Source organism: Panthera onca, chromosome D4 (assembly GCF_046562875.1).
Source record: "Panthera onca isolate mPanOnc1 chromosome D4, mPanOnc1 haplotype 2, whole genome shotgun sequence".
Taxonomy (NCBI): Eukaryota; Metazoa; Chordata; class Mammalia; order Carnivora; family Felidae; genus Panthera; species Panthera onca.
In genome coordinates, this window is record NC_138351.1 from 93,174,931 (window position 1) to 93,196,917 (window position 21,987).

Sequence of the window (21,987 nt, forward strand, 5' to 3'; positions counted from 1 at the left end):
ATCCTGCCCCCCCACGGGACGTAGGTCACCGGATCTCCGTTTCGCAGGCTCGCACTCTCCAGGAGGAGGACCCGGGGCTGCCGCCCGCAGCGGACCGAGCCGGGGGCGCCGGCAGAGAGTGGGAGCTCCAGCCGGTGGGGCCTGGCTGTCTCTGGGGACGGCTCCCGGGGAGCGACAGGCGGCAGCAGAGGCCGGAAGACTCCGCTAGGGGGCGCTGCGGCGGCGTGCTGGGGACGGCGCGGTTTGGCCCTCGCGGGCCGCCGTACGCACTATAAAAGGCGCGTCGCGCGTGCGCGCGTCCTTTCCGGGCGGTGGCGGCGTCTCCGCGTGGTGCGCGCGGCCTGGTGCCCGGAGCCCCGGGCGCCCGCCGCCCCGCCAGGGCCTCGGCAGCCGTGACCCGAGCTGCGGCCGTGCGCCCCCGGTGCCGGGCCGGCCGCGGGAGGGACGGCGGGCCCCGGGCCAGGCGCCGGGCGGGTCCGGACCTTGCTGAGCGCCCGCCGCCCTCCCTCGCGGGTTGAGACCCGTAGAAAGTGGCCTCCCGCCTCTGGCCACGCGTTGTTTTTGCTTTAAAAAGCGGGTCGGCTGCCCCTCATTCCCTGGTCGGGTGTGGCCGAAAGGCGGCTTCCGAAGCGCGGTGGTGTGAATGCCGCTGCTTAGCCGGGGGCCCGGTGGGAACAGGCATTCCTAGACCTGGTCCGCGGGCTCCATACGCGGCCAGCCAGTGACCTTAGTTTTCCACACTCGAGTTAGGCGGGGACCGGGGAGGGGGACGGTAAATGGGTTTTGGGGGTTCCTGGCCACGCGTAGGCCTGGTGGCAGGGTCTCTGGACGCCGAATGCAAGCGGAACAGCCCACGAGAAGTGGCTCCTTGTGGGTTCGCTGGGGTTTTAGAAAGGGCTGCTTTCCTTTTTCTCTAGGGAGTTTGCTAGAGACCGAGCACCTGGGAGGGCGTCCTGGGGTCTCAGGTGAGTCGACACGGAGGCGCTGGAACAAGGCCGCCCCGACGTGTGATGTGGTTTTCTGATCGGGGCCAGTCCACCGTCCGCGTGGTCAGGGGAATAACCCTTGAATTGCTGGTGTTCCCGGCACAGAGCTCACTGCCCCCAGAGGCGTTGCAGGTGTGGCTGCGTTTGTGTCACATTTGTGTCATTCGGCGGCAGAGAGAAGGGAGGCTTGTCTACGCCCAGCGTTCGGGCTGCAGAACGTCTGGATGATTAATAGTCTGACAGCGGACGGGGAGCTAGATCGTAGATGTGCTTCCTGGCACCCTGGAGCCTCGTGTGAAAGCCCTTCCGTTGTGTCGCAGCTCTTGGGTGGCCTCGGTTGGTGAGGCGGTCCGGCCTTTGACAGCAGGAGGTAGGAGTGGGTCGCCGACAAGCAGGGATGAGCAGAAGAGGTGAGTGGATTTCAGGTAGGCTGACCTGCTGAAGGGCTGAGGGTTCCCCATCCCAGGGGATGAAAACAATGAAGGCACCTGAAGTTTCCTTTGGGGGAGACCGAGCACCGGCACCTAACCGTTAACCTGCTTCAAATGACTCTGGGTCAGAGCGTCAGCGTGCTCTGCCTCCTGAAGCAAGTTGGATGCGCTGCGCAGCCAGAAACTCAAGCGGTCAAGTTGCAGGGTTCTGACAATGCGGAGACCGTGGCACGGGCCGGCCATCCTGGCTTTCTCCAGTTTTAGGAATTGCAGGGCACTGCTTCCTGGCCCGTCCCCTGGTTTGTGGCTTTCTGGTCCGTTGGTTAGTAGCTTTCGGGGGGCGGGGGGGGAGTGGGGGCGGGCAGCAACCCCTCAGGAAGGAAGGCCCTCCGGCTGCACTGCGGTCCCCCCGGCTACATCGGGCACTAAGGCGCCAGTGCGGGCTGCCCGTTGGGGCTCCTAAAGGTGACTGCAGAAAAGTTAAAAAGGATCACCTCGTCCGTAGCAGCCGGGGTTGTAAACACGAGTGACGGGCAGGACGAGAGACCGCTCGAAAGCGCCTCCGTGCCACGCGCCTCGCCAGACGGCTGTCACAGTCCTGCAGAGGTAGAGGCTGGTGTCTGACTTGGTAACGGTAATAATGGCGGCCAACTTTACACGGTGATTTTTGGGGGTCAGGGTATTTGTTCCTTAATCCAGGAAGGAAGGGGACTGCCAGCCTGTGCACGTGGGCCAGAATAACACCGTCACCGTCCAGACCGAGGTGGAGAGGAGACGCTGGCCCCACCAGGTGAGGTGTTACCCCCCCCGCCTTCTCGCTGGGGGTCGGGGGGGGGGGGTGGCTGTGCCCCTCAGACGCCGGGCCTCCCGGCACCACAGACACAGCTTCTCTGCTGCACCTGTGACGTTGGGGCAAAGAGGAAGCGGCTATTTCTACGCTCAGTGCTCAGAACCGTGGGCACTAAGAATGGTTTGTAGCCGAACATGTCTCCGGGCTTCTAGCCGGGAACGCCGAGCAGGGCACCAGCCGCTTTGCTCTTCGGGTTCTCGTGTGTAAGATGACCCTCGTCATGGGGGGGGGGGGGCGGCGCATGGAGGTGAGCATGTGGCCGGCCTTTGGACCACTGGGACTGACCAGGAGAGGGCCTCCCTCTTGGAAGCGATCGTTCTGTAGGTCTGTCTGGGGAGGGCTTTCTGGAGGCCTTTGGGCGTGTGTGTTTTGCACTCCCGGCTGCTACGAGTGGCTGGGGCTTCTAAGCCCTGCGCCCCCACACCCTGCTCTAAGGACCCTTGAGACCGCAGAGCAGGAGGCGGGCCTGGAGGGCGGGTGGGGGAACACCAGAGGGCCACACCTGGCTTTGTCCTGCCAAGGAGACGCCGCAGTGCCACCTAGAACCCTACGCGTGACCCTCCAGACCAGCGCGCTGGCGAGTGGAGGGGGGCGGTCTTGGTAAACGGCACTCGGGTAGCGGTTGTGACGAGGGCTGTCCTGCCTTGTTTTCAGGTGGAGAGCCCAGCCGGCCCAGCCAGGCGAGATCCAGGCCGTCCGCTCAGGGTGAGACACTCCCTGATACAAAGCAGAGAAGTAGCAAGGTATTTTGCATTGCTTTTTGAAACGCTTGTGCACAGTGTTGGCGTGTTGGAAAGCGGTCCTGTGTTGTGGGTCTGCGGGGCGAGGCGGGGAGTGTTGAACTGTTAATTGAGCCCCCTCTGACTGCAAAAACTCCAAGAAAAGTAAACGTGATTGAGAGCAGAGACAAGGGGTCAAGATCCATCGGGGGGCCAGGGCCTCCACTTTTGATGCAGTGATTGTTGGCAGAGCAGCCTCGCCTCTGCTTTCAGAGGAGGAGCCCCCGCTCGGAGGCCGCCCCGCGCGGGGGTCTCGGGTCCTCATTCTTCCTCCTCGGCCACTGCGTCCCTCGGGGAGCAAAGGCTTCGGCAGCAGAGGTTTCGAACTGCCTGGAGTCCGTGATTCTAAACTGCTGCTTGTGCCGCGTGCGGACTGTTTCCCCCGCACACAAGGGAGGAAAGTCCGGACGGGGAGAAGTTATTTCAACTAAGGTAGGACGGGTGCTAAGAACTAACACTGAAAACGCGGTAGGACGGCCGGAATTGGGAACAGTTTTAAGCAAACGGTGGTGAAGTAAGCTGAAGGATTTAATGCTTTTATGTTTCAATAAAACTGTTGCTCTGTTGGCAAAACTCGAGACTAAATCGGTCTTGAATAAGCCGTCTTGACTTGGCTTCTCCTCAGTCTGCTTAGCGGAGGCCCCGTGGCGACGGGGTGGGTGGGCGCACGCACCGGTGGGTATGGGGGTGGGGCGGCTTTGCTCCGCTGAGCTGCCACCTGGTTGTTTGACCGGGTGACATTTAGAGAAGGGCGTGGGCTGGGGTGTCCGCCCCAAGTTCCTGAGTCACTTCCCAGGCAGGGTTTTAAATAACCCCTTGGAGTTCAGCCTGCAAAAGCCCACGGCCTCGGGAGTTGTCCCCAGTGACCTGGGGCAGGGAGGTGTGCTTACCCCAGCTCGCCAAGTCAGTCCCCAATTACTGTGTAGAGGTCTTGAAGCCGTGACCCCAGGACGAGAGAGGGAGCCACCTGCTCGCACCCTGGGGCTGGCTCCTGCCCCTTCTGTGGGGCAGGTGGCAGCCTGCAGATTCTCCGTTCCTTGCACAGGCCTGGGCTCCTCAACAGTGGGGACCCCGAGGGGCGGGGAGTGGTGCCAGGCTCCTGCAGCTTCTCTTTGGGGAGGGGCAGGGAAAATGCTAGACTCTCCCAGATAGTGGGTTTTCCACGCTGGGGTTCACTGAAATCCACCAAATTCCTCCAGTGTGTTCTGTGAGCCCGGCACCGCAGGAGGGGTGGTCTGGAGCCAGAAAATGGGCTGCTCGCCAGTAGCCGTGCAGAGCTGGGCTCCACGCTTCTTCCCAGAGCACCTTTGCCATTGCGCCGTAACCTCAGCAGTCTCGGTCCCATCCCCACCGCTCCTGCCCCCACCGCCACCCCCCCCAGGATGTGGCTGGGCTCTAGGAGACCCCAGCGCGATGCCCACTGAGGCCTTTTCCCACAGCTAGACCCTGGGGGCCACGTGTCTTCCGTCCGCAGCCCCCACTTCTGAGCCCGGGTGGCTGACAGCCGGTCTAGGGTCCAGGGTAAAGGACTCCGGGGCACTCACAGAAAAGCTGTTTATTTACATCACGAGTCCTTAAAGGTAACAAAACCTTGGGAGGGTCCTTCAGCCCCTGGTGGTCAGGCTCCGGGTACTCCCGTCCTGCTCCCCCGCCCCCACCCCAGCCTCCCGGTCCAGCTCAACAGCCCCTCTGGTCGTGGGGTCTGGAGAGCTGGGAAGGCGGGGGGTGGGGGAAGGGCTCCACACCACCTCCCGGGCTTCTGTGCAGACCGGCCGCTTGGCCAGGCCCCCTCCCTGCCTCGGTCCTGGCCCGGGCCTCTTCGGCAGGCAGAGCTGGCCCGGCAGGGTGAAGAGGGGGGAGTGGCTCGCTAGGGCCCCGGGCGCCCCCTGGTGGGCGGGAGGGCGGCGCCATCAGGAGTACTTGGTGTTGGAGATCTCCTTCCAGAGCAGGGTCTTGAGGTGGCTCAGCACCAGGGAGTGGTGCGCCTCCACCTGGCTGGCCAGCCCGCTCAGCGTGGTGCAGGTGCGCAGCTGCTTGCCCAGCTCCTCGCGCAGGTCGGCGGGGGCGCCGGGCAGCAGGTAGTCCCGCAGCAGCTCGCACACCTTGGCCAGGTTGGGCTGGATGAGGTCGCCCTTGCACTGGCGCATGAGCTTGTCGCAAGGGGCCCTGCAGTCCCGGCCGTACGTGCAGTCCGCGCTGTGCTCGCAGTGGCGGCCCCGCAGGAAGCGGCGCACGGCGGCCTCGGGCGCCACCTGCTGCAGGTCGGCCATCTTGAAGTCGTACTTGGCCGTGTAGCCCACGTTGGCCAGCGTGGTCTCGCACATGTAGAAGGTCCCGTAGGCCCCGTGGAAAAGCTCCTCCACGAACTCCAGGAGCCCGATGGCGATCTTGGCCCTCCAGGGCCACGCGGGCCCCAGCCACTGCTGGAGGGCCGTGTGCAGGGCGGAGGGCAGCAGCGGGCGCAGGAGGGGCGGGAGAGCGGCCCCGTGCCAGGAGCCGTGTGGGACGCCCTCGGTGACATAGAGGTCCCCACAGGAGCCCAGCAGCCTGGAGGCGTGGTCCTCCTGCAGGGACAGCAGCAGCAGAAACTCGTTCCGCTGCAGCAGGGCCCACACCGACTTGGCCTCCGCCAGGGACACCCTGCTGTCCTTGTTGAAGTCCGCCATGAGCAGGACCCGCCCAACCAGCGCCGGCAGGGACGGCAGGTCCCCCAGGTTCGCCTGACATCGGAGACCAAGGGAGAGGGAAACCGAGTCATTTTGGGGCCCGCGGGCTTGACCTCATGGTGGGTTTCTAGGCTGGCAGGACGCCAGCCTTGACCTACTTGGTTCAGCCCCTGGGACCCCGTGCATCGGCCAGCTTGGGAGAGCCCGTCCAAGCGCACACGAGCAGGAGGGGACGGCCCAGGGATGTGGGAAGACCTCTCACCACCTCCTGGGAGCCCTCCCTGGCCACTGGCACACCTTCATTTCTCCAGGAGCTGTTCCTGGGGCTTTCTGGTCTCCACTGGTGCTCAGGGAGCTTGGGAGTGGGCACCTCGGCACACAGGTGAGAGGTGTGCTGGGCCGGCGGCTTCTCATCTGCTCCCACCCACCCCCACCTTCCATGCACACACAGCTCCCTGCTCCCCCCACAGATGCCCCGGGCCAGGGAAGGGGTCCTCTGCACCCAGGGGGTGGCCCCCTGAGCAAGCGTCTGCTTGCAGCCGAGGTTAGCCAGACCCCTGTCTGGTGGGTACGGCCCCGACCCAGCCTGCCTCCTGCCCTGTGCACACATTCCTGGGGTCAACTCCACACCCAACTCGCAGGAGCCAACTGACCTTGAGAAAACTGAGGGTCATCTCTCGGAACTCCTTAATCGAGGTGCCCCGTGTGGGCTTGTCAAACAGTACCAGCTCCTGCCGGGGGGCCGCGTCCGACCTGGCCTTGGAGTCGAGGCCCTCGTCGATGCCACACTTGATGGTCACCTCCTTGCCCTGCCACAGCCCGCTGTATACCTGGGTGGGGCCAGAGGAGCCCTCTGTGCAGACGTCGGGGCGGGGGGGGGGGGGGGGGGAATGACAGCGGAGGGCCTGCCCCACACCCGACCCTGCGACCCCGCTGGGCTTACCTGCCGGCCGGGAACAGAGGAGAGGCAGGCCCTCCACTCCACCTTGTGCAAGTTGCACAAGTCCTGGCAGATGGAGCCGGAGATGATGCCCTTGCGGTACTGGTCACACTGCGGGTGGGGACACCAGGGAGCGGCCTGAGGAGGCGGGGCCCCTCCCCAGGCCGAGTCCTCACCCCATCATCCACGTGGGGCACCCCGGGTGGGCAGCTCGAGGCCCCACCACACCTGCCAGGTGCCCCCTGGTTCTCAAGCCACACCCCCTCTGGGAGGGCACCACCACTGCAGCCTCCGGCCACACCTGAGGCTCAGCGGAGGGCCCAGGCACCACCCGGAGCAGCTGGCAAGGGCCTCTGCTCACCGCGGCCTGAGAGCTGCCCCCCGCCACCCAGCCCCCCCCACCTGCCAGGTCTGGGAGTCTGCTGCTCCCTGGCGTGGGCCCCGCCTCTGCCCCGAGGGCGGCGTACAGGGAGCCTGGGGGCCAGCTGGGGGCACTGGCGCGGCCCCTCCCCGTGTCCGTCACCCGGGGCTTAGCCAGACCCACAGCCAGTCAGCCGCTCGCAGCGATGACCAGGTTGGGCCCCCTCCTTTGCGGCCCCCTGAAGCCCGGGGGTCTGGGCTGACCCTGAGGAGGGTGGGAAAGCTTAGCGGTGACGGAGTGCGGCCCTTCCCCCCCCCCCAGGCAGGAGGTGCGGCCATCTGGAGCACTGGAGCTTGTGGGGTGCATTCCTGGAAGTGCCTCACCGTTGCCATGGAGCCCAGGCCCTTGCCGAGCCGGGCTTGGAGGAAGGAGAGCGAGGCGCCCAAAGTGCGGGGGGGGGGGGGGGGGGGGGGGGGAGGGCGGGCAGGCCCCGGGACAAAACCCAGAGGCCGTGGCTCAGCTCGGGGAGCTGGGAAGGAGGGTCCGTGCTGCGGCGCCACGCAAACGATGCCGTCATCAAGATGGCAAAAGGAAAGTAAGAAGATCCCATTCGCCCACCTCGTAGGGACGCCCTCCGCCACGAGGGGTGTGACCCCCCAGAACCCCACGGAACTGCAGAGCCTTGGAGGTGGGTGGGCGGGGGCGCACTGCCCTCTGGGCCCGGGGAGGGGCTCCCACAGAGGCTGAGGGGGCAGCGTGTCGCCTCGCCTCCCAGCCTGCTTCCCACCTGCACACGGGCCGCGGCAGGGGCTCAAGGCTAGTACCGACCAGACAGCCAGGGGCCGCGGAGAACCTGACCCGAACTCCTGCCCGTGGCCCTGCCGCGTGGTCGTGCACACGCTGTGGGGCCTGTGCGAGACAGAAGATATCCCCACGAGGCAGAAACGTCCTCGTGGACTGAGGGCCAGGCGCTCAGCAGCCGAGAGACCCTGGGGGAGGGTGGGGGGATGGAGGAGCTACAGTCCCCCTTGTTGGGAGAGGGGCAGTCCCCTGCTGGTCCCCCAGCGGACCCTCTGGCTGGCTGCTCCCTGTACCCCTAGGCCAGATCCCCAACCCTCACCTCCTGCCCGATCTCCCTGCCCCACCCACCACCCTCACCCCAGCCACCCTGCATCCCCCCACAGCCCTCCACAACCCTCACCACAGGCCTCCCAGGGCCCCAGGTCGCCTGCCCTGCACCTGGCTCCCCGGGCCCATCCTGGCCCTCCCCAGCCCCACCGAGCTGTCCACACAGCAGGGCCTCTCCCCACCCAGAGCCCCCCCGCCCCCCGTCTGCACTTGTGTGTCCCTGGACCCCCTGGACCGTGAGGGCAGAGCCCTGTGTCTGGTGCCCAGCTCAGGCCTGGCTCCTGGAGGCCACCGAGAACAGGCAGGAAATGGGAAAGCCGTTCCCCCAGCTTGGACACCGTGTCCTCGGGGCCCGGTGTTGGCCTGTCCTGAGGAGGTGCTTAACCAACACTCTTGAAAACCCCATCACATGGGTTCTGCCACCTCCGGACCCCCCACTCCCTCCCCACTGCCACGTCTTCCCAGTTGGGGGCTCTGGGCCAGAGCTGGCCTGCCTGAGCCCTCCCGTGGCCAGCTTCAGCCCCACACAGGACCCCCCCCCCCCCCCGCCGGAGACAAGGCCCCCTTCATCTTCCAGGCTGCCCGGCTGCGGTGGGGCAGGTGCAGAGCCCCGAGTTCCTGATGCTCCAGGGTGGGTCCTGCAGGCCCATCGAGGGGGCGGCAGTACCCTGGCCACCCGCTCGCCAGGGGCTCCAGACTGCCCGGGAGAAGGCCAGGCAGGGTGCCGAGGGGGGTCAGAAGAGCCTGGGGCTTGTCGGTGCCCCGTGGGCTGGCGCGGCCCCTACCTCCCGCCCGAGTCACCGAGTGTCCACAGAAGCAGGACATGAGCTAGGCGTGCACACACGAGTCTGCGTGCCTTCACGTGTATGAGCACACGCAAGCTCGTCACGCCCCTCCCCTCCCACGCGCACCCACAAACATACACGCTCATGAGTGGCTCACACGTCACGTTCCCTGAGGCCACAGGCAGTGACTGCCCCCCCCCCCCACGGGAGGCTCTGAGGACCATGCCTCACAGCCTCCCTTAGCGAGGGGCCCTCGAGGCCACCCACACTGTCCATCCCAGTCTCCCTGCTGAAAGGCCTCCCCCCAGACCTCTGTGAATGCGCCCAGCCGCCAGCCCGTGCCGTCCTGCACACCTGCACTGGCGTCCCCACGGTCCCCCCCTCCCCGCCACCCCGTCTCTTCCGCAGCCAGCCAGAGACGGCTTTGCACGGCGCTCCTGGGCCCACCTGAAAGCCCACCCTGCTGGCGTCTTGAGGGTCCAGGGCATGCCGCCCCCGGCCCCGCGCCAGCCCACGAGGTGACACTTACGATAACCACCTGGCAGACGTGCCCGCGGCAGAGCTCCGCGTAGGTCGAGTAGTGCACATACACCAGCCAGCTGCCCACAAAGATGCCCAGCCACACCAGGAAGACGTACTTGACCCGGAGGCCCGGGAGCCGGCCCTGGGGGGAGAGAGGAAGCGCCACGTTCGGGGTGCGTTTACCTCCCCCTCCACGGACCCCGGCCGACCCCACCCCCCACCCCCGGGGCCAGCACCCTGCCCGGCTCCGGCTTCCAAAGCTGCCCACCGCCCGGGGGCACTCCCTACGTCTCTCCTCCCAGTCTCCCTCCGCCCTCGGTGCACCCACTCCAGGCTGGGGGCCGCTGCCCGGTGCTCCCAGACTTTTAAATCACGCAGGCAGGCAAAAACAAATTTCAAACCGAAGGGACACCTAGAGGAGGCAAGTCTACTTTGACGAATAAAGACCTTTTTTGACAAATTCTCTCCCGTCTTGCCCTCATTTCATGACGACGTTGTAACCTCTGCACAAGGTCGAGGTGGAAAATCACCACCCGTGCACCCTGTCCTCTGACCGGTGGGCAGTTCAGCTGGGCCAGGGCCAGCACGGGGGACGGGGCTGGGGGGCGCTGGCACAGGGGGCGGGGTCTCAGCAGCCCCCACCCGGGGAGCCTGGAAGGGACACGACCTCGCACACCCACGAGAACGGCCGCATTGTCCCGAGGGCCGAAGAGAGACACAACCCAAGGGTCGACCGACCGGTGAGGGGGGAAACAAAACAGGGTCCGTCCACACCGTGGAACGTCATCCGCGCTTTAAAAGGCAGGGAATCCCAACACAGGCTACAACACGGATGAACCTTGAGATCACTGTCCTCAGATGAGCCTGTCACAGAAGGACAAGTCCTACAGGATCCACTCACAGGAGGCCCTGGAGAAGTCAGATCCACAGGTGTGGCGGGGAGGGGAGGGCCTGTGTATAACGGGGCAGAGTCCAGTCTGGGAAGATGAACACGTTCTGGGGACAGATGGGGGGACGGCTGCACGACCGCGTGAATGTGCCTGACGCCCCTGAACTGTGCCCTCAAAAATGGTTAAGATACTAAACTTCACATGGTGTGTATTTTCCCACAGTAAACCATAAATAAGATAAATAGCCCCTGCCCCCACTGCCAGAGGCCCTGTCCCAGATGTCTGGGGTGGGCGGGGGACAGATGTCTGGGGTGTGGGGGTTCAGCCCCCTCTGCCAGGTTTCCCCAGCTGATGAACAGAATCGCAGGACATGAGGGCCCCAGACCCTTGCACAAGCAGGTGGGCTGAGGGTTCGGTGTCCCACCCAGCTCCCAAACCCCTGGGTTCCAGGGACACCACCTCCCAGCCCCACCCCCTGCCCTGGCAGATCACAGGCCTCCCAGACCACCGTCCTAGAGCAGCCAACGGAGGGGATGGGGTTACCAATGTCTCAGTCGGGGCGGGGGGGGGGGGGGTGAACCCCAGAGAAAAGGGCTGGGACCCAGGGGGCCAGGAGAGCAGGAGGGCCCAGAGCTTCAGGTCCCCGTGCCCCCCCCACCTCCCTCCAGCCACACTACGTGCCCCAGGGCGGCAGCTCCAGTCCTCTTAGTCCGGGGTCCCGGCTAGCTGAAGGCTGGGGCTGGCGCTGAGAGACAGGGCCACCGGCTCTCCAGTGAGGACAGGGTGGGGGCCTCACCTCCCGATTCCCTGGCTCCCGCCCTGGGAGGGGCTGCGGCAGGAGGGCCCCGGGGAGCTCCAGGGGCCGCTGAGGGGCAGCAAGGACCAGGGAAGAACAGGAAGGCTTGGGCCTCAGCCCTCCTTGTCCCTGCCACCACATCTGCTTCCGTCACATTTGTTCAAAATGAAAAACAGGAAAGCAGAGAAACAGTGGATGGGGGGCCGGGAGCTGGGGGGGGTGTCGCTGTGGCAGGACAAGGTCAGAAGACTTCCGGCCGGCGGCGCACAATGCCGTGAGGTGGTGGGAGCAGGGCCTTGGGTGGGCATTCAGCTCCCAGAGGGCCCTGAAGGCTGGCGGCAGGGGTCAGAGGTTGATGGGTAGGAGGAGGGCAGGCCGGAGCAGCGCTGGGCCTGGGGGGACCCGGGGCGGACCCAGGCACACGGGGTGACCGCGGGCCCAGGAGCCTGCCTGCAGGGCCCAGCACAGAGAGCTCCTCAGCCCTGCCAGACTCCCTCCACGCTCTCCCAGTATGCAGTCCCCACGCACCGGGTCCTGGATGGGTTACATGGGTCCTTCCTCTAGGAGCCGTGCCTGCCCTCCAAGCGTCCCGTCTCCCACCAGCGAGTGAGCCCCTGGGGCAGGACAGGCTTACTCTTGGGCGAGTCCCATGCAGCTCCCCGATCCCACCTGGCCTCAGTTCCTAATCAAGCCACTTGGGGAGTAAGGAGAATCACTCAGGGGTCAGTAACAGCCACGTCACCCATGCACCAGCACCCCACGCGCACCATGGCACCAACCCTTACCTCTAGCCCAGAAGGATGTTTCACGGACAGGGAGACTGAGGCTCTGAATGTGGCCCCTTAATAGCAGGTGGGCGGGGCTGGCTCCAACCCCTGGGAACCAGACCATCCCAGTACCTAGGTCAAGCTCTGGGCCTCCTCTGCAGCAACCTGGTCAAGGCCCCTCCCTCAGGATGGAGTGGGGGGGGGGGGGGGGCGGGGAGGGCACACCCCACTTCCCAGGCCTGGGGGTGCGCCCTCAGACCCCTCAGCTCCCATCTTGCCCAGGGCTGGGTGGAGACCAGGATGCACCCTGAGGCCCAGGTGGGCAGGGAGGGCGTCCCCCACAGACACAAAACCCGAATGTTTCCTGACTCCCAGGCTTCTTCCCGGAGGGGACGGGAGGACAGCCAGGCCGGGGCCAAGGGCGCACCACGGCAGGGACCCTCTTGCCCCAGGACGGCCTGCAGAGGCCAGGGAGGTGTGGGCTGCTCCGAACAGGGCTGCGGAGGGCAGGTGCATTTCGGTCTCGGGGGTGGGCCTGGCCCCGACCACCCAAAGCAGCGGTGACAGGCTTCCCACCGAGGTTCCCAAGGCAGCCTGCGCTTCCCCCCCCCCCCCCGCAGACAGCGGGCCCCCTGGCGGGGACGGAGACTCGTCCAAGGTCATGGTGGGGTCAGGGCACACCCCTGAGGTCAAGCCGGCTGGGAGACGACCCACGGGGAGGTTATGTCCTTCTGACGGCGTTTCTGCGGGTCCCAAGTTTTCCACAACAGGAAAACCAACCTCACCTCTTCCAAGTGAGGGGCCGGCGCGGACTCGGCGCGGTTTCCGGGCCTCTGGGAAGGGGGGTGGGGGAGGGGTCCCGCCCGTGGGGGAGGGGCTTCTGCGGCCCCGCGGGCCGGGGCGGCCACCCCGCAGCCCCCGCCGGCCCGCGACGTCCCGACCCCAGCCCCTCCCAGCCCGCGGGCGGCACGGAGGCCGGGGGAGGGGGGTGGGGGGCGCCTACCTGCAGGCCCTTGGAGAAGGGGCAGAAGAGCGCCAGGTGCGCCAGGCGCCGCAGCCGCCGCATGGTGGGCCCCCCGCGGGCGCGGGCCCGGCTCGGCTCGGCCTCAGCCCCGCGGGCCGGCCCGCAACGGCCGCCCTCCGCCGCCGCCTCCCCGCGCGCCCGCGCCCGCGCCCGCGCCCGCGTCCACGTCCACGTCCACGCGAGGGCGCACTCCGCCGGTCGGCCCGGGCGGGGCCGCGAGCGCGAGCGCGGGCGCGGGCGCGGGCGAGGGGCGGGGGCGGGGGCGCGGGAGGAGGAGGGGAGGGGCGCCGGGAGAGAGCCGCGGGCGGGGGGAGGAGGGGAGGAGCGCCGGGGAGCGGCGGGGAGGGGAGGGGGGGGGCTAGCGGGGGAGGGGCGGATGGCGGAGGGGGCACCCGCGGCCCCGCCCCGGCCCCGCACCCCCGGGCTTTGGCGGCGGGGCTGTCACCGCGAGCCGTCACCGCGAGCTGCGGCGGCCCCGCCGGGCGGAGGGACGAGCCGGCCGCCGGCAGGGCGCCCTGGGGAGGGTCGGACGCGTGGGGGCGCGGAGGGGGCGTCCGGCGCCAGCCACCCGGCGGGCCTGGAGGAGGGATGGACGGACGCAGTGCGAGCCTTGGCCCGCTTCTTCCAGTTTTCAGGGAACGCGGTGAGTGCGCCCTTCTCTGTGCGCGGTTCCGCCGGGGTGTCTGCGTGCAGCCCCGCAGCGCCCCCACCAGCGGGCCCCCTCCCTTCGAGCCCCCGCAGCCCCGGCCCTGATCGCCGCCCCCGCGGCCCATAAACGGAAGAGGGCAGGGACAGCCTTGGGGTCTGGCGTGTCGCCGGCAGAAGCCAGAAATTCACTGAGCGCCCGTGTGCCCGCGGAGCCGCGCGCCCGCACCGGTGCCGGGCTCGGTCGGCGCTCCCGCGGACGTGGGGGGCGGGGGGCAGGGGCGGGGGCCCGGCTGCCTTCAACGTCGCCTTGGGTTTTGTGAGAGGGTGCGTTTTCCCTTCCCGCGTGGAGGAGGCTGGCAGAGATGTGAGCCCGGACTCCGCCGGGCTGGGGTCAGCGGGGCGTCGCCCCGGGTCCTGGTCCTCGCGGCACCTGCTGGCGGGAGCGGGAGCTCTGGCCGCGCTGGCGAGCGCGCCGCGGTGTCTCTTTGTGGCTGGACCCGCATTTCCCTGTCGACTGACGATGCCGAACATTTTTTTCTCACGAGCTTCTTAACCACCCGTATGGCTTCCCTGCTAAAACGTGTATGTTTTTAAATGTATTTTTCCCTATTTTCTTTTTTACTGTGTTGTTTCCTTGTCATTGAGCTTTGAGAGTCCTTGGTATCATCGTTGCCGCTACGTTATCAAACAGGTGATCTGCAAAGATTTTCTCCCCGTCTGTGGCTTGTCTTCTGTTTCCCTTGAGTGTCTTTCAAAGAGCGCAAGATCCCAAAAAAAGGAAATTAAGTAACATAAAAGAGCGCAAGCTCCTGAGGTCGACGAAGTCCAAGTGACCCATTTTTTCCTCCTGTGGTTTGTGCATTTCACGTCTGTCACATCTAAGAAATCTTTGCCTAACTGAGCAGTGCAAACATCTGGGTTTTCTTCTAGAGGTTTTGCAACAGCTGTGTCTGCCGCTTACCCCCCGGGTCGCCGGGGTCCAGAACCACGTGACCTTCCTTCTGGCAGATCTGGCCGCCTTCATCCCATCACGTGGGCACCTCATCCTCCCAGAGCCTCAGGAGACGGGCAGCCTCAGGGCAGTGAGATGTTGTGACAGAGAGCCCGCAGCCCTGTTACTTTATTACGGCATATTGCTACAGCCATCCAACTTTTAGTTACTGTTTCTCTGTTTCAGCCCCTGATTTACGAATGAAACTTTAACATAGGTCTGTACGTGTAAGGTTCAGTACCATCCACATCCACTGGGGGGTCTTGGGATGTATCCCCTATGGATGGGGGTGAGGGGGAGTTACTGTATTAAGTTTTACATGTACGTCAGTGCTAGCATTAGAGCTAACTTTTGTACGTGGTGCAGGAGATAGATCCAGGGAGTAGTTTGGTTTTTGGTTCTGTGTTTTGGGATTTTTCTTTGTTGGGCTTTTTTGCACATGGCTATCTAGTTGTTCGAACACATTTGTTGAAAAGATGAACTCCTGCGTGGTTTTGCAGTGGAGTGCTCCCAGTGAGACACAGTGCACGGCTGTCCCCGGCACCCTGGAGGCTGGTGTTCCAGAAAATCGCAGCGAGCAGATCGCCAGCAATTTCTGCAGGCACCCAGTGTCCTCAACCAGGTTATCCTTGGGTCTAGGGCCTGGACAGTCGCGCTGGGGGGTCCAGGTTGTTCGACCAGAATCAACTTTGCGTCCCATGGGTCCCCCGGCCGGCCAGAGGGTGCCCTGGGAGGAAAGACAAAGCATCCTGCTCAGGAGGGTCAGGGTAGAATACTGAATATCCGAAGAAGACCTATGCGGCCCCACCCCCACCGTTTCGTCCTGGTCATTACCCAGGAGGGGATCAAGCAGACGTGTGCCTGTCTGGGGGCAGCCCTGGTGCTCAGGCCGGAAGAGGGCACAGAGGTGGAGCCAGAAATCCTCATAAGCGAACCCTGGGGAAGGGTCAGCAACACCACGGCAGGACGCGTGGAGGGCCCAGCCACCTCGAGCCCCGGCCCACCACGGGGCGTCCTTTGTGATGAAAGAACCACCTTGCAGATTGCAGGCGAAACCCACGGCCCCTCAGCTCCTTGGCTTGGAGAATCAGCGCAGGGGTGAGGTCAGAGGCGAGATGCATAGCCCGAGGGAGGGTCCAAGTCTGATGGAGTCATTTGCCAGGAGCTAGGGTCGCCCGCCCAGGCGGTGTCCGCCTACCCCGCCCCCCCCATCGGTGAGCCAGCCCTGGGCAGGAGTCGGGTCTGGTGTGCGGTGACCAGGTCTGCGTCAGTGCAAAGTCCCGTGTGTTGCATCCCATCGGTGACACGGGGTGTCGCCGTGATGGATCCCCGTGGCAACGGCGGCCCGTGGCCGACTGGGAAGCGCCGGCTGCTTCGCAGATGAGTTCTGGTGGGTGGGGTGAGAGAGCAGGCGCCCGCCGTGAGCGAGCACAAGTGGCCTCACACGGTCAGCAGCTGTCATTTATTCCTACAGTCCACGGCACCCAGAAGGGGCGTCATTAATCTGTAATTTTGCAAAAGAGCAAAAAAACACCAGAACACCCTGCAAACCATATTGGTTTCCTAGGGCATAACTGCCTGCTGTAACAAAGTATCACAGACGGACCCGCTGAAGACAAAGGAACCGATTCGGCCCCGGCTGTGGAGACCGGAAGTCTGAAACGGGGGCGGGGGGGTGGGGGGCATCCCTGGGGAGGCTCTGGGGGAGGGTCCTTCCTGCTTCTCCCGCATCCTTGGTGCTTCTTGGCCTGTGGCTGCATCGCCGCCGTCCCTCCCCTGCATTGTCACATGGCGGCCGTCCCCCTGTGTGTCCCCTCTCTGTCTTTGCGTCTTCACACCTGGCCTTCAAAGACTCTATTTCCAAATAGGCCACATTCTGAGATTCCAAGTGGATATGAGTCTGGGGGGACACTATCCAACTCACTACACAGACCGAGTAGTTACATCGTCTACATCACAGGCCCAAGAATTCATGAAGCATAACAGGTTTCACCAAGGGACCCTGAAATAAAAGTGGCTTAATCAGGAGAAAAGTTTATTTATCTCTCATATTGTGCTCAGAGGGTAAGCATCCAAGGGCTGAGAACCCCTGTTGTCAGGAACTTAAACTCCTGCCTTCTGTGCTGCAGTCCTCAAGACATGGTTTCTGTCTTGTGGTCAAAAATGGCTGCCATAGCTCCAGCCATCACCTCCACACTCCAGCACGGAGGAAGAGCAAAGAAGTGAAAAGCATGCCTCTCCCTTTAAGGACCTGGAAATAATCTATCACTTCTGTTCAAGTGCCTGTAAGCTTAGTCACATGACCTTATTTGCTGCAAAGATGGCTGGGAAACGTCGTCTTCCTCTGGATAGTCACACGTCTGACTAAAACTCCCGGGTGCTGGTACCCCGTAGTCTTGAGCGCAAGTATGTCACAGGGAAAATGGTTCCGGGGAAGACTGCCCTTCCAGGGATAACCCATCCCACTGCCCTGGGCCCCGCTGACCTTTGGACCGAGGTCAGGGGCCACGTCATCCCCTTCAGGTGGGTGTTCTGGGAGGGGTGAGAATGAGGAGCCCAGCACGTGGTGGGGACCCAGGCCAGGCCCGGGGAGGGTGATGTCTGGGACCTCCAGGATGAGGGACGGGGGCGGCCGGGCAGGAGTGTGGTTCCAGCAGAGGAACAGAGTATGCAGAGGCCCAGAGGCAACGGACAGGTATGAAACAGCAGGTGTGAGGTTGGAGGTCTCAGCTGGCACGGGGTCCTGAGGGCCCTTGACGAGGGCTCTGGATGTGGAACTTCAGCCCGGAGGGCCCAGGATCACCGTGGACGGGGCACAGACCAACGGCCAGTGAGTGCGTGGCCCAGAGGGCTCGCTCCCACTGGGATAAGGGGAGGGGGGAAGGGGCTCGTCTGGGGGGCCACCTCCCCAGCAGGGGTGGGGGCTCCAGGCACGCAGGGAGGAGGGTCACTTTCTCAGTTGGGGGGGGGGCTTCTGGAAAGGGGAGGAAGCTTGGGAGTCCTCAGGGCCCCAGGGCGACCCCTCCAGGTGGGGGGGGGGGGGAAGGGGCTCGTCTGGGGGGCCACCTCCCCAGCAGGGGGGGGGCTCCAGGCACGCAGGGAGGAGGGTCACTTTCTCAGGGGGGGGGCCTTCTGGAGAGGGGAGGAAGTTTGGGAGTCCTCAGGGCCCCAGGGCGACCCCTCCAGGTGTGGGGGGGGGGGGGCAGGACGGTTTGGATACCGGCAGGAGCTCAGGGCCACCTCCCCAGGCGCGGGCCATCTCTGTCTGCAGGGGATGGGGGCCAGGGGCAGGAGTTATCCGGGCCCCAGCCCGGTCCCCGCGGTGTCCTCTCCTCTTGCAAGGGCAGCGGCTGGGAGCAGGGCCCGTCCAGGTGATCCGGGGCGATCTCCCCTCGAGATCCTCGAGCACCTCTGCCAAGATCACAAAGGTCACACTCGGGTTCCAGGTGGACATAACTGCCGCGTGGGGGCACCGATCAACCCGCTACAACCACAAAAGCAAATCGCAAAGCAGTCCGTGTGCAACGATACCGTGTTTGTGACTAACAGACGTGCGTGCCTCCGTGTGCGTGGGCGGCGAGCCCGTGGTGTGCGTGCGGCCGCACCCGCGTAACGCGTGCGTGTTTGTGTTTGGAAGCAGGCTGGTTAACCGCGCTCCCCTTGGGGGATGGGCTGGGAGAAGGAGGGGGCCCCTGTCCGCTTTGTAATGACCCGTATGTATTTCGGCATTTTTAAGTGACCAAAAGTTGGCTTTATTCCTTAGGAAGGGGGCGCGAGGGAGGTAGGAAGTCCCGGCCCCTGGCTCGGGTGACTCTCTCCCGGCCCAGGGGGCAGCTAGAAGCCCAGGGCGGGGGCCTGGGTCCAGCTCTGTCCCGCAGAGGCACCGGCCTCCCGGCCTGACTCTGGCAGAGAGGGCCACCGGGAACCCGCAGAGAATCACGTGGCCGCGACAGACCGACCCAGAATAAGCATGGCTGTGGCTGTCCCCACGGTGATGATTTTGGGGGTGCCACAGGGGGATACTTTGGCAAACCTCCCTGTGATTTTCTGGGACTTTTTTAAGGGGCGCGTGTGTATGTGTGCGTGTAAACCTCCCGTGTGTAGTTAGCTCATCTTTAGCCGACTGTACCTGTGACCGCTTTTCGTAAAAGGGGGGAAGCCTTACTGTGGCCCGAATCCCGTCCCCAGCTCCACAGCTTGAGCTCTAACCCCCCAGGTGATGCTGCTGGGGGGGGGCCTGGGGGTGACGGGGTTAGTGCCCCCGGTTCTCTCCCCGTCTCTGTCTCCCCACCTCTCCCCACAGGTGCGCGCACCCAGAGAAGGCGGCTGTCTGCAAGCCCGGGGAGTTCTCACCAGGAGCCGACCCTGACCTCCAGCGTCCTGGCTCCGGAACCCGGAGAAGCGGGCGCCTGTCGTGTCAGCCGCGAGTGCTGTTTGCACGCGTGCGTGTGGATGGAGTGCGGTTCAGCCCCCCCCCCCCCACCGCTGTTGTGTGCACCTGCACGTCCCCCCCCCCCCCCCCCACTGCTCCCTGACCTGCTTCTCTCAGTAGAACCAGAGTCCTCAGTCCCATTCTCGGGGACCCGCAGTTGGCAGTGAAGTCCGAAATGCTGTGTGTTCATTCTGATGCTACATCACAGAGATGGTCTAACCGTCGTGGTAAAGACAGGCTTCCCTTGGGCCCCAGAAAGACTGGTTTTCCTCAGCGCCTTGGACTTCCCGAGGGGCACCTCCGCGGCCCCTGGGTCCTGGGGCAGACCTCCTCCGGGACCCTGGGGCACACGCTTCTCCGTTAGAACGGGCCAAGCTCGGGTCTGAGAGCCCAGGGCCCCCGCGCCATTTCCAGGGTGACACAATGTTCTGTTGCCTGAAGGCGCCCTGATTTACGTAACCCGTTGCCTCCTGGTGGGTGTTTAGGGTTGTCTGACCTTTCTCCTTCCTGCATCAAGGCTGGGTGAGTGGACTTCTGGCTGAATCTGTGCCCCATTCCTTAATGATTAACTTTCGCCCCGGTACCTGCAGGTCAAAGGCTTTAGGTGTTTCCCATGATAAATGCTCGGCAGGGCCCCGCCTGGCCACCGCCAGGGGCCCCTAACTATGAAAACTCCGAGGGTGCCATCCTGGTGGAGGGGGCGGTTAGCCCACTGCTTCTCCCTCCGGGTGGCACGGTCCTCTGGGGCCAAGGACTGACCTTATTCTGTGAGCCGCCCCTCAGCCCACCGTTCCTGCAGTCCCAGAAGGCACCTGCTCTTGCCTGCCTCGCGCTTTGTGAACGCTGTCCCCTGCCAGGACTCCCATGCAGCACCCCCCTCCCTGCCCAGGCAACCCCTTTTGGATGGGTCCCACTGTACAGAGGCCCCCCCTCCCTGTCTGACAGGCCACCGGGCCCCCTGAATGCTGGGACTCCCCGTCAGACCCTGACCCCCACACCCAATCCATGTCGGGCTCTCCTCTGGACCCCCCACTCCCTGCACCCAGGGCCAAGTCTGCCTCTGCCTGGGACCTGGCGACCTCTGCATCCCTGGAGAAGCTCCTGCAAGACCAGCAGGGGGTCGGGATGCGGGCAGGGGTGGGGCGGGGAGTGGAGGGAGGGACAGAGATAGCCACGGCGGGGCAGGCTGGTGGCTGTGACCACCACTCATGACACCCAAGATGCTGTGGGCAGTGGCATCAGAGGGTGGCTGAAGGCTGAGACGTGGAATCAGAAAGAAGGTTCCGGGCCTACAGCGAGTGGCTCTGAGGGGTTGCTCACCCCCTCGGAGACCCAGGTCGGCCATCCGTTAGGCGCCGAGGAATCATCCCCCACGTAGAGCCCCCGTGAGAGTCGTGAAGGGACTGTGGCGTGCGGCAGGGACCCAGAGACCCGGAAGGTTCCAGGGTTTGGTGCTACAGTAAGAAAGTTCTGCCCTGGGTCTGACCTCAGTGTCTCCCGCAGTGGTTTTATTCCCACGTGGCCATGGTGGCCAGGCCCCCAGGGGGCCCCCAAAGACCCCACCTCCTGGCACAGTGGGGGTGTTGGCATATACCTTGCTGTCTCAGACCCCTCGCCCTGGGGAAGCCGCCACCCAGGCAGTGAGGACACTGAAGCAGCCTGGCCAGGCAGGCGGTCAGTGTGGCCTGGAGCCCAGGCGTCCTGCCCGCGGCCAGCAGCAGCTGGCGGCCTGTGAATCCCCCAGCCCCAGTCAAGTCTTCGAAGGACCCTGAGCCTGGCTGACGTTTTGGCACAAGGTCACAGGGACCCTCAGCCGTAATCGCATCACCGGGCTTCTCCTGAATCTCTGACCGTGGGTCCGTTCTCTGTCTTAGCCTGCTGTATCTTGGGGTGCGAGAGGACCCCGAGGAGAGGGTTCCTGGGGGGTGGAGGACACAGGACACTTTTGGAATCGGATGCATCTTCCGTGGGGAGAATATTCTGAGACAAAAACAAGTTACAAAGAATCCAAAAGGCATTGTTTTCCAGAGTCGGCTCCATGCCCAGCGTGGGGCTCCAACTCATGCCCCTGAGGTCAAGAGTCGGATGTTCCACTGACCCGAGCCAGCCTGGTGCCCCGGGGAAAGTTTTCAATTAGCAATAATCGTGTCCCGGATAAACCTTGGCTACAATGCTGCCCCTGCACAAAGCTCCAGTTTAAGGAGAATTGCTCAGGGGCGCCTGGGGGGCTCCGTCTGTTGAGCGTTGAGCGACCGACTCTTGATTTTGGCTCAGGTCGTGATCTCGCGGTCTGTGGGTTCAAGCCCTGCGTCAGGCTCTGTGCTGATGGCTCGGAGCCCGGAGCCTGCTTTGGATTCTGTGTCTCCCTCTCTCTCTGCCCTTCTCCCACTCCCACTCTCTCTCTCCCTCTCTCAAAAATAAATAAACATTAAAAAAATTTTTTTAAAAACCTAGCAGAACTTTATTCTCAGTGTTCTGAGGCTGGAAGTCCAGAATGCAGGTGTGGGCAGGGCCGTGCTCACCCTCGGGTGCTCTCGGGGAGGGTGCTTCCTGCCTCCTTCGGCTCCTGCTGTCTCCGGGCTCTCCTGGGCTGTGGCCCCCTCGCTCGAGTCCCGTGGCCTCACCCTGTGTCTGCCTGTCTGTCCTCTGTGCCTCTCCTATGAGGATGGTGATCACTGGCTTTAGGGAACCCCCCCCCCCAGATAATCCAGGGTGACCCGCTCATGTCAGGATCCGTAATTCAAGACATCTGCAGAGACCCCTTTTTCCAAATAAGGTCCCATTCCCAGGCACCGGGGTGAGGATGTGGACACGGCTTTTTGGGCGGCCGCCGTCCTCCACTGCTGGACGCAGGAGCCCCTGCAGCTGAGCTCACATGACTCCCAGGAGCTTCCCCGCCTCTGAGGAACAAACTGGGCTCTGTCGGGGCAGGTGCAAGGCGAGCCCCGAGGGCAGGGGCCCTGGCTCCCGCCCGCACAGCTGCGGTCTCTC

The 21,987-nt window shown here is 64.5% G+C and overlaps 1 protein-coding gene, 1 long non-coding RNA gene, 2 other non-coding genes and 1 pseudogene across 8 annotated transcripts; 3 read left to right on the top strand and 2 right to left on the bottom strand.

Annotated features, from left to right (window-relative positions):
• Window positions 1-306: 306 nt before the first annotated feature.
• Window positions 307-3,655, top strand: LOC132663786 (uncharacterized). Of its 3 annotated transcripts, none has more exons than XR_009603270.2 (4): window positions 307-965; window positions 1,307-1,396; window positions 2,096-2,207; window positions 2,922-3,655. It is a non-coding gene; the product is annotated as an uncharacterized LOC132663786 (long non-coding RNA). The 3 variants fall into 3 exon arrangements; XR_009603271.2 differs by having other exon boundaries at window positions 307-577; window positions 918-965; window positions 1,307-2,207; XR_009603269.2 differs by having other exon boundaries at window positions 1,307-2,207.
• On the top strand, window positions 1,097-1,230 carry LOC132663965 (small nucleolar RNA SNORA17). Its single transcript, XR_009603352.1, has one exon. It is a non-coding gene; the product is annotated as a small nucleolar RNA SNORA17 (small nucleolar RNA).
• On the top strand, window positions 2,270-2,405 carry LOC132663963 (small nucleolar RNA SNORA43). Its single transcript, XR_009603350.1, has one exon. It is a non-coding gene; the product is annotated as a small nucleolar RNA SNORA43 (small nucleolar RNA).
• A 931-nt stretch (window positions 3,656-4,586) lies between the features above and the next one.
• On the bottom strand, window positions 4,587-13,177 carry DIPK1B (divergent protein kinase domain 1B). Of its 3 annotated transcripts, none has more exons than XM_060610338.3 (5): window positions 12,905-13,177; window positions 9,456-9,590; window positions 6,656-6,763; window positions 6,366-6,542; window positions 4,587-5,766 (listed from the first exon to the last, which is right to left on the bottom strand). In XM_060610338.3, the coding sequence occupies exons 1-5, from the start codon at window positions 12,965-12,967 to the stop codon at window positions 4,957-4,959; spliced, it is 1,293 nt and encodes a 430-aa protein (XP_060466321.1). In that variant the 5' UTR covers window positions 12,968-13,177; the 3' UTR covers window positions 4,587-4,956. The 3 variants fall into 3 exon arrangements, with proteins under 3 accessions (XP_060466321.1, XP_060466322.1, XP_060466320.1); XM_060610339.3 differs by lacking the exon at window positions 12,905-13,177 and adding an exon at window positions 11,135-11,902 and having other exon boundaries at window positions 4,587-5,610; XM_060610337.3 differs by lacking the exon at window positions 12,905-13,177 and adding an exon at window positions 11,135-11,899.
• A 7,887-nt stretch (window positions 13,178-21,064) lies between these two features.
• On the bottom strand, window positions 21,065-21,187 carry LOC132675464 (U4 spliceosomal RNA; annotated as a pseudogene).
• Window positions 21,188-21,987: the final 800 nt, after the last annotated feature.

What these genes read in the sequence shown, in the direction of transcription:
- DIPK1B (XM_060610337.3), bottom strand. Translation starts at nt 11,275, where the DNA reads ATGTGGTGGCAGGGACAAGGAGGGCTGAGGCCCAAGCCTTCCTGTTCT. An exon ending in ACGTCTGCCAGGTGGTTATC is followed by an intron (nt 6,764 to 9,455) that starts GTAAGTGTCACC and finishes CCCCACCCGCAG; the next exon opens with TGTGACCAGTACCGCAAGGG. An exon ending in CCTCTGTTCCCGGCCGGCAG is followed by an intron (nt 6,543 to 6,655) that starts GTAAGCCCAGCG and finishes GGCCCCACCCAG; the next exon opens with GTATACAGCGGGCTGTGGCA.